The 11,511-nt window shown below is 27.5% G+C and overlaps 1 protein-coding gene across 1 annotated transcript; it reads left to right on the top strand.

Moving 5' to 3' along the window:
- Nucleotides 1-10,238: 10,238 nt before the first annotated feature.
- On the top strand, nt 10,239-10,661 carry LOC18039099 (protein NIM1-INTERACTING 3). The gene has a single exon (XM_006428174.1). It carries the CDS (start codon nt 10,239-10,241, stop codon nt 10,659-10,661), a length of 423 nt encoding a protein of 140 aa, XP_006428237.1.
- The last annotated feature ends 850 nt before the right edge of the window (nt 10,662-11,511 follow it).

Here is an 11,511-nt window from a genome sequence, read left to right as displayed (position 1 = left end):
ATAACATTATTACATTGCATTTACAACAAAAATAAAAGAAATTGACTTGAAGGAAAAAAAATTAAACCCACTGTAATTTGGTGCGACAGGCAGCCAGTCGCACTAAAAATTGGTGCGACATGCTGCCTGTCGCACCAAATTGGTGCGACTGCACAGCAAACACGCTGCTGCCCAGCGACGCATGCGCGCTCTAGCGCCCTTCGCTGGGCAGTGGTTCCCTCAGTGGGCAACACCATTCAACCCAACAACAACCACCATAAACGCCACCACCACCATTATTCTCAAACTATAACCACTATTATTCCAAAATTTCATTTTAAATTAATGAAATATAAATAAAATAGCTAACCTAGGTTTTGTTGAAGGTCGTAGATGGTAGATCAGACGCCGATGATGGATGGAGTCGCCACTGACGAGGGCTGATGTTGCCGCCGACTATGGGTATTTTTTTGGTTTGGGAGAGATGAGTGAAAGAGAGATTGTTGGGGGAGAGATGTGAGAAGGGTATTTTGGTCTCAAAGATTTTTTTATGGCTAATGTTGATAGAAATTAGTTTGGGGGGTTACGATGGAAAAAGCATAAAAGTTTATGGTTATTAGTTTAAATTTCCCAAGTTCATTTCATCTTATCAAAATATTATGATCAAGAATAATTTAATGGCTATCTATAGTTCGATAATCTAACGGACGTGATTCACATAGCTTTAAGAAGGACAATTGACACTTATTTTACACATCCTTATCATGAGTCATCAAAATTCTAATGTGTTAGTTGCCATGTCAAGACTTAAGGCTTAGGGTGAGACATTTCATCAACCATCTAATTCATTCCATCACCTGACTTGGTCAAGCATCAATGAATTATTATTTATATTATTTGAAATTCATAGTTAATCCATTGGCAACTTAAAAGAAACTTTATAAAATAGTAAATAAATCAAAATTAAGAACAACTATTAAAAAATCATGACATAATACATCATACAGAATTACATGCTGAGATCAAAACATACTCTCTTGTTTTGGTAAACATGTGCAAATTGTTTGAGTGTAGTGTGAACTGTATGCCACAAAAGTCAATAAAAACAAGTGTTGTTGATCCACCTTGCAAAATTGCACCAATAATTAAGCAACTCAATGATTAAGCTTTTGCCAAAGCAAAATGCAAGTGGAAAGACAAACACAATGTGGACACCGATCGAAATTAAAGCAAAATAAACAAAACGATTAAGCTTCCCAATAAACAGAATATCTCCTTCTTACTCATTATTGCCAAAAGTATTCAATTTCAATAATCGAAAAGAGCTGAATTGAGAATGCTTAATAATGTGTCCGTTTTCTTTTTAAGTCTAGGCATTTAATTGCTCCAATGATACTTTATGATGACAATATTACATATTGATTATGTATAATGCAGCTCTATTAGATACCTTATATCTCAATGCCATGGGAAATTCCTACAGAAATGAGCGCTTGCATCTAAGTATATATCTGAAAGTTGTGGAGGGTAATTATATCTGAAAGTTGTGGAGGGTAATTGTTAATCACACCAAACTCTTGAACTGATGTTTAACTATATTTGGCCCCTTCTTTAAACTCCTGCTTGCCACAAATTTCTTATGTGTCTATGTGTAATATGCCATACAGTATCTTGCTTTCTAGTATACAGGAAGTGTGTAAAGATGTTTGAAGAGCTTTCACTGCGTTTTAGATGGTGCTATATATGCAAGATGCCCTTGAAAATTGCTTGTTACGTTCATACAACTTTATTCAAATGTGGGCAAAATTCCCATGAATTGGCAATTTGCCTGGTCACCAACAATGCAGTGCAAAGTGTTACAGGCTTACAGCTTACTCATCAATGCTATGTTATCATTCAAATGGTATGAATAGTAAGAGAAAAATTAGAACTAGCTAGAAAAATCTGGAACAAGCCTTATTAATTACTTTCATCAAATACCCGTTAATTTAAGTGTTGTGATTCCACTCAATTGTAGGAGATCCACAATGATTGAAAGAAAGATTTTCACCCCTCTTTTTTCTTTTGACAGTAATTTTTCAATGCTACTTTGTAGGATTTTTTCCTCTAAAATTAATAAGAGTTGGACTATTTTGCGCTCCTCTATTATTCTCTTAACACACTTTATTAACAAATTTAAAGTATCATATAATTTCTACTAAACAAATCCCATTTAAGATCTCTCTCTTAAATTTTTTAACTAATTTTTCACATATTTGTCTTCTTAAGGCTATTTTTTTAATACTGTTATAAATAATTGTTATTGATATTGCATCAAATATTAAAATTAATATTTACAAACATATTATACAATTGGGACATTCTTCTTAGTATCTATTTCTCTGAAACTTTGTCCAAATTTTTTAAACCCTCTCTAATATTTGAGGGGTGTCTACTCAACTCATATTTTATGAGAAAGAGACTGTCTTCACTCAATTATTTGATACTTGAAGGAGGACTGAATCTAACTCTCATAATACTTTTATGGAAACTTAAACTCGTACCCTCAAAATTATAAGGATTCTCTCACTAGGCCAAAGGCCCATTGGTTTCTTAAAGCTATTTAAACAATACTTTCTTCATCTTTCTTTTATTGGTAACTATATCATATAAATAATATAGTAGCTAAAACCTTTTTTTTTAGGACTCCACTGTGATGCCGTAATTTGTTTACAGCATCAATAATATTTCAACCGTATAGCATTAGATTTAATTATTGGTGCACAATATTTGTAATAAAAAAATAGAAATAATTTAAAAATAATTGTAACAAGTTTGGTAAGGATTTAAGGAAATAGAGAATTTTTGTAAAATAACCGTATCACTTTTATAGTTTGAAACAATTTCACTCAAATAGTATATTTTATTTAAAAATCACTTTTCAACCCTCCTTTAAATTGTAATATGATAACCTTTTTTAACATAAATGTTTCAAAATCTATTACTATTAAGTATAAAATATAATATCTAATAAATTATCTAACAAAAATCAAATAAACAAGTTGCAATTATAAAATTTATACATGCTGGAACACAATAAATGATAGAACTAAGTACACGTGTTCATAAATTGTATCAATAAACTCATGGGTGAAATTGTTTGAAACCTAAAAAAATACTTGACTACTCATGTTTTAATTAAATCTAATACGACATATTAAAATAATTATTTTTTATATACAATTAAAGAACATTGTATAATTGACCATAAAGTATGCATTATTTTTAACACCCATTTAGCATACTTATTCTATGAAAGTATGGTTTATGTTACAATTAATATCCTTACATGGTAGAAAATTATTCAATCCTTATAAAATTGAAGTTTCACAAGCCTATATATTTTCACTTTATTTTTAAATTTCACTTTGTTAATTTAATTAAAGCTAAATCTTACACATATTCCTAATTACTTTTAGTTTATGAATCGCAAAAGATTACTTTATTTATAGCCGTTTGATTGTAATTATATAATCTTATGTTACTAAGAATCATTACTCTTATTATGATAATTAATGGTAACAATACATAAAAACATTAACTCCAATAATATTTACATAGGAAAAAATGAGAAAACATTCTTTATATAATTTTATATTTTCATTATAAAAATCCGGTTTAGGATATTTTAATGTAAAATTTTGATACAAAGTTTGAGCTATTAATCTCTCACAATCTAATAGTTGATATTGAAAGTCAAAACAACATTTTAGGATGGTATATTATCCACCATTGAATTGCATGAAACTAATAGTTTACATTTTGTGCTAAAAATTTAAGTTAAAATAACCTAACTCTATAAGTATATATCTTAACTCTAAAGGTACGTATCCAAGCCATCATGTAGTTATATACACATATATATTTTTCAATTATAGTTGTTTAATAAAATATTTCTCATTTGTTGTGACTCATCTAGTATTATTAATAAAACATAGATAAAATAATTTATGACAATGCCTTCTATGATCATTAATGTTTATTTAATGGTTATAATTAAATTAATACAATAAATTATTATTAAAACCTTGTAAAATATCTTTATATAAAGTACAATTAAAATAACATTACCTGTAAAATTGTAAAGTTATAGATAGTACACAATAATTTTAATTTCAAAATTATTTGTATTTCTTCTTTTTTTGGGTGATTTAAAAATATTTATGAATTTGATTATATTAAAAATAATTTAAAGTGGGAAGAAATACTACAACTTGTAAATTACTATTTACATAATTGCTTATCCATTAAAATTAAAATAAGGGTGAAGATTCTAATATTTAAATCCAATGATCCCATTTTTTATTGTGGGATTTTTATTCCAACATAATAGAATTTTTCAGTTGTTAATTAATTAAAAATTTAAAAAAAATTGTATTTACTTGCAACCTGAAATTTGCCTGTTATTCTTTAATAAATTAATTTTTATCCACTATATTAAATGAATGATAGAGATTAGAGCACTTAAATTTAAGAGTGCATAACAATCTCATTATCAATATTGTAAAACCTCATACAACATTATAGAAATTTTTTTATTTTTATCATAATTTATTTATTTTTGATCAACTTCTCATAATTTTGAACTCCAAAAATAAAGAATCTGAAGTTTAATTAGTCGAATGGAGCTAACTCTGTAGGTCGAATCATGTGAGCATTAAAAGATTTACAATAAGTCATATGAAATAGTTTTCATCTTTAAAATTATTTCTATCCAAGAAAATCATTTTTTAAATGTTTACGTCAGCACCGCCGGCGGTCTTCACTTGCGTTGTATTTGGATGCGGGTGTGGAGGGCAAATGTTTAGTTAGGGGTAAAATTGTAAACAAGATTAAGCAGGGTTTAAAGAGGAAGTTGGAGGGGTGTTAATAGTACCTCTTAATTAATTGTTGCGTTTTGAGCCCAAATTCTCGAACCTACGTCCAGTCCAAGTGTCCAACCATTAGCTGCGTCAAAGAGCAAATGGGCATATCATATCACTGGCTTGACCCTTTTTTCTTTTCATTTTTTTTTTTTATAAGCATTATCACTATTATTACTTCAGCTTGAGCCAATTTGTCTTTTAATTAATTTATGCAAGAATAGTCTAACATCAAGTATATGCTGTGACGGTGTCTCATGGACCGAGTAATTTTCAAACAATTATTTAATTTATTATTTGAATTTAAATTTTTGGCGAAATAGAAGTTTGGATATTGCCGCTTAAAAGTTAATGCATATTAAAAATGGTGGGACTATTTGAACGCACCAATTATTTAATTAATGTTTCTTTTCTTTCTCTTCTCAATTTCACAAATTATCATTAATTTATTTAGATATATATCTTTTAGTTGCAATAATCAGTATCACTAAGAGGAACTAAACTACCATTTAAAAATAAATGTTAACAAATTTTTATTGACCTTGTAAGTTACTGAATATTAAGAAATTAATTTTTACCAAAGACAAAAGCTAATGAATATCAAGAACAAAAAAACTCTTATATATAAAAGAATAAAAAATATAGATCATCATGTACTAAGAAAGTCGAAAAAAATGAATTCAAGAGAGAGTAAAATTAAGTATTTACTTTGCCGAATGTAAAAGTAGAGAAAGAATATACAATTGTAAGATAGAGAAAAAAAAGTGATTAGTGAAGGGTAATTTTTAATTTTTAATTTTTAAATTTTAATAATAAATTTATTTTTTAAAATAAGTTTAGAGAGAAATTTAGTGGGTTCAAATATCTAGCCTCACCTTATAAAAAAAATATGTATGTGGTGCACTGCTAGTTATCTATTCTTTTCTTTCTTTTACTAGTTCAATTAATTACATTGTAATCCTTATTGTTTTCTATAAAAAAAAAAAATCAAAAGTTTCAAAATTTTTATATATGAATCCTTCTTTATGTCAATCTACTTTTTGATATCAACACAAAAATATCTTCCAACATAAACCAATAAGGCTATGTTTAGATGTCAAATAAAAGGTAGGATTAGACTAATTTGGAAGATAAAAATATGAGCCAAATCCAGAGTCATGTTCGTTGTCAGGATTAATAAACTTGTCCAAATTTTACCCCAACATTCATAGGATTATTAATCTCCATTTGCATGGATTTAGATAGGATTAGATACCTTATAATCTAAATTCATTACTAATATTAAAAATTTATTCAATAATTTACCTTAATTTTTTTTAAATTTAAGATTAAATCAAAAAATTTTCAAAAATTTATTTTAACTAGTTTGTAATATGTTAAAGATAAAAAATTATTCAATTACAATAATATCAAAAAGTTTAAATGTTAAATTTAACAACTAATAATATGCTTTGAAAATAATAAATTATTTAAATAGTTATTTTAGCTTCACTAAATTAAATTTAACATAGTTTAGCCCAAAACTATATTAAACAAAAAATAATACTATATAATTTAATATAATCCAAATTAGTTCTAAAAATTAGTCCAATTCGATCCCATCTTTCAACCATATAATAGAGTTTTAAAAGTGCAAATTATTATTGATGAAATGTCACATCAAATATCTTTTGAATTGACAATCAAAAACGAAGTTCGTAGTCTCAATCTCAATTCTCAACCATCCCAATTAGAATCCAAAATGCCCAATTCTTCAAGAAATAAATTACAACGAATTTGAAACTTTTTTGCAATGGACGGCTATCATTTTTATTAAATAAGACAAATACCGAAAAGAAATTTAAAAATTAAAAAAAAAAAGTGGACTTGATGGGCCAAAATGATTCCAACGAATGTATAAAAGACACAAAGCAAAATGTCACACGCATGGCGTCACATTTACTTGGTGTAAAGCATTACGTTATGGGCATGATGCAAACAATTATTCTTGGTCACCTAACCTAACCGCTTCTCACTTTATTTTTTTTAAAAAAAAAGTAATTAGCCTTCGGTTTTAATTACCATTTAACCCTTCCTCTCTCTCCCTCTTTTATTTTTATTTTGACCTTTATTTATTCAACCTCTCAATATTACTCTGTTGATAAATTGAAAGATCAAGATCTTCTCAATATTTGATCTTTTCTTTATTAAATAGGAGCTGATGATTTATTCTAATATAAGAGAAAATTTAAAATGATTTAATCTTAATCAAATATCAATTTTAATTTAGACCAAACACAAGATATTTAAAAGAATAAAAAATGGCTTAGAACATAATATATATTAAAATTATATTAAAGTAAAAGTAGAGTCCCTCTTATATTTTTCTTTTTGTTTAAAAAAAATTTGTGATTATTCTCTGAAATCTATTTCTTTGTATATAGTTCATAAAGTCATCTCAAATTCAAAGCTAAGCTATCATGATTTCTAAATATGTTTTATATTTTGTAGAACAACACACAAACATTTGTACAAATAAAATTGACAGACTATGAAACATAAATGTATTGATATGATAAAAGTAATATAAGGCTCATATAATTATTTTCATAACTGCTTTCATTTTTCAATTAATCTATTTAATAACATAAGTTGTCAACTCAGTTTGTCACAGACTCACAGTATTATTATTCTTTATAAATCATAGACATGTGCATGACTAAATTTAATTCGGTAAATGCAAGTGCAGTTGTTAAAAGTTGAGAATAAATAATTACTTAAATCAATGTCATAATTAATCATTTTTTAACATATATAATTTAATAAATCTTTCGATAAAAAATTGTTGGTCAGTATTTTAAAATTACCCGGTAGCTGCGGCGAGTTAAACAAAAAGGCATTTTGGTAAAATTTGCACGTTTGAAGCAGTGACATTTTTTTCCCTAAAAAAAAAAAGGAAATCCACGAGGTGATGACACAAAATAGATGAGTCAAGTAACACTGTTTCTAATTAGCAACTTTTGACTCCATTCTTCTCTCCTCACAATTTGTTTACACCCAGCTCTGAAAAAAAAATATATCTAAAATTCTTATTATTTCAAAAAAAAAATTGTAAATAGAAAAAAAATTGTACATTTAATTATTTAAATCCTCTTTTTTTTTTTTTACTTAGGTTGCTTGACCATCTTTGACTGCTAAGGCTAGTTTTTAAAAAAAATTAATTTTACTTTCTTACCTTATAATTTTAAAAGAATAAATTCTCCAAAAAATTTGCCACTTTGCCATAATAATTTAGTTATTTAGGTTTTTAAACTGTATTAATTTGATAGTCGATAAATTTCATGAGATAACATGTTACAAAGAAATTCTTTAATTAACTATAGATTACTGATGAATTTATTTGGAAACATTGAATTTTATATCAAAAAAATTGATGAAGTTAAAAATAATTTTATGCGTACTTTAGTATTTTTACTTTATAAAGTTAAAATAGTCAGACTAATTTTATGTTAAAGGGTGATTCTATTTCAACCCACCAAATTTCTCTTTACACCTATTTAAAGAATAAATTAATTATTAAAAATGTAAAATTTAAAAATCTCAAAGTTATCCTTCACTGATATCTTTTTTTTCCCCTCTACTTTACAATTACATATTATCTCTCTACTCTCATATTCTGCAAACTAAACATTTAATTTTCCTCCTTTTTTATTTTTTTTCGCTCATCTTAGTATATCATAATCTATATATTTCATGCTTTCTATATATAAGAATCTTTTTTATATTCATTAGCTCTTATGTTTGGTAAAAATTAATTTTTTGGTATTCATTAACTTTCATGGCTGATAAAATTTTGTTGATTTTCATTTATAAATGGTGGGAGTTGCTTCCTTTAGTTAGCAATACCAATTATTTGCAGCTAAAATAATATATGTGAATGAATTGGTGAGAATTTATAAATTTGAGAAGAGAAAGAGAAGAAAGGGTTAATTAAGTAATTTTTTAAAAAAGTAATTAGATAATAAAATTCTTAATTAATTGTAGAAAGGAAATTTATGGGTTCAAATAGTCCTAACCTATCTTAAAACAATCTTAGTGTTCAAAGATGATGGTCAAGAGACCTAAGTCGCAAAAAAATAATAATGATTTAATTTATTAATGGTCTAAGTTTATTCTTTATTTGAAAATTTTAAAAATAGTTTAAATTTCTTGTAATTATGTTTTGAAATGGTGTGGATTTTTTGGGTAGAAAAAAAATTAAGGAGGGAAATATCGCCACGCTTTAAGGTTGGTGGCCATATTTCCACCCATCGTTTGTTTAATAGCAACCAATTATAAATACACGCCGTTAAAATCCTTAGAGTTATGTTTTTTTTATAAATAAACCCTACTTACTACTAATATTACCCCTGTAGCAACTATTTTTCTTCGTTATATTTGGTCTCCACAAGCATCCTTCCAAGTTATAAAAGGAAGCCAGGCACCCAAGAAAATTATAAATGGGAACAACCAATCGCCATTATCAATTCATCATAAAGAAATCTGTAATCGATATTCAGATTTTGGCACACACATAAACCTAGAATCTTTTAATTTTGTTTGATATTGTATTTTGTAGTTTAATTTGCTGTCATCAAACGCATTTTCAAGATGTATAATTACTGAAATTCCCTTATTATTCATTTTTTGAAAAAGAAATAAATATTACTTAGATGTTAATAAATCCATCCTCAATACTCCCTAGAGCTAGTTGAGTACATATAATAAAATGATTAAAAGTTTTTACACCACTCAAATTTATGAGAGCAGCAATTCTAATTTCATGTTAAAATATGAGGACTTAGTTTTTTCCTCGATTAATTAAGTGAAGATAGTCTCTCACTTACAAAAATAGATAAAATAAATATTTTTTTGAATATTAATAAGAATAAAAAAAATGTAAATTTTATTTCATAAAATTTAATGTGTACTAATCCTAGTTCCAATAATTATGAGATTGTAAATATTATTAATCGTCTAATGTAATATTAGTAGAACTCTAATTATAATATCAGTATAAAATGAAGAAGTGCTTCTCAGCTTCCGTCATTTCAAACTTGTTAGGTAACTGTTTAATGCAATGACAGAAATTGTGTCTTTATTTGATAAAACCCAAGGGGTCAAGAGTTATTATTTCATATGCATTTAGATATATCTATTTATTGCCTGAGCACATTGTATGTGCGTTTTGACCATAATTAATATATTTGTGATATCATTCAGCAACCAAGCAATCAAAACATTTTAAAAGACTTCATTTTCTTTGTTCCTTCACTCTCTCTCTCTCTTCCGCTTTCGCTTTCGCTCATTGTCTTTCACTTTCTCTCTTTGTGCGAGGCCATGGAGAATATCAACAACAAGGGCAATATTATTGACAGAAAGAACAAGAGGAAGCTGCAAAACGAAGAACTACAGGAACAAGAAAATGAAGAAGAGAAGGTTGAGCAATTCTTTGCTTTGATCAGAAACACAAAAGAAATGCATGATCGTTTAAGGAATAGCGAAGGGTTAAAAGAAGAGAAAGAGAAACAAATGGAGCAAGAAATAAAAGCAGCTAAGGTTTCAGCAGCATGGAATCCAACTTTTCAACCAGAAGATTTCACGGAAGGTGATATCAATAATATTAATGCTAGCAAGAATTTTTTTGGTGAAAATCAGCAAGTAGGATCTTCCTCTAAAATCCAAGAAAATGAAGAAGAAAAAGAAAAAGCAGAAGCTAGGAAGGAAGCTAATAACGAGTTAGACTTGAAGCTTTCACTGTAAGAATTAGTGTATTATATATTATTGTGATAATAATAGTTTTTGTTTTTGCATGCAGCAAAAGAAAATGGGCAGTTGAAAGTTATCTTTATGTTCAATGGCTGAGCGTGTAAGCTGTGTTTTCTGACGTGTTTCTTCTTTGAGAGTGTATCAGTAGAAAAATGGGATTTTAACAATAAGATCTTTCTTGTTTTTGACTTTGACATACAAGCTACAGGTTTCAGAAAATAAGGAATTTACTACTATACCTTAGAGCTCGGAGTGTGTTTGTGTGTGTGTGTTTGAATATACATGTATATTGTTGATGTTTTTTGACCAAAGGCTACTTGATCAATAATGCTGTAAGTTTCTTGAAAAAAAATAAAATAAAAGTTAGAGCCCATCGTTTTCATATGCAAACCTGTCATTGGCAAATTATGGCCTGTTTTTGGCCATATATGCAACAGGAAGATAATGTGGGAAAAGGGATCACAAACAGGAAACAATATAAACATTTGAAAGTTGCACCCACCATAATAAAAGTAATGATAACTCAGATAAAAAAAGTATAAATTATTAGCTGTGAAAGGGATGCAATACCAGTATTTCCAAGAATTTACAAGTTACAATAAATTTGTCTTTAAAGGTGAATTGATAGCTGAGCTGAAGGAATTGAAGTGGGCAACATCTTTGAAAAATCTGCAATAAATGGACAAAGAGATGGTGCTTGTTTCTTCTGAGGGTTGAAAATTAGGTATTTTTGCTTCAAAGTTCATACTTATTAGGAGAAAAAAATCGTAGGCAAGAAATTAACAAACTACTAATATCGTTGTCATGATAGGAGACATCAAACCAATTTTGAAAGCAATTTTGT

Source organism: Citrus clementina, unplaced genomic scaffold (assembly GCF_000493195.1).
Source record: "Citrus clementina cultivar Clemenules unplaced genomic scaffold, Citrus_clementina_v1.0 scaffold_6, whole genome shotgun sequence".
NCBI lineage: Eukaryota > Viridiplantae > Streptophyta > Magnoliopsida > Sapindales > Rutaceae > Citrus > Citrus x clementina.
Note: the sequence above shows the minus strand (reverse complement) of the source record. Positions and strands in the feature narration are given on the sequence as shown.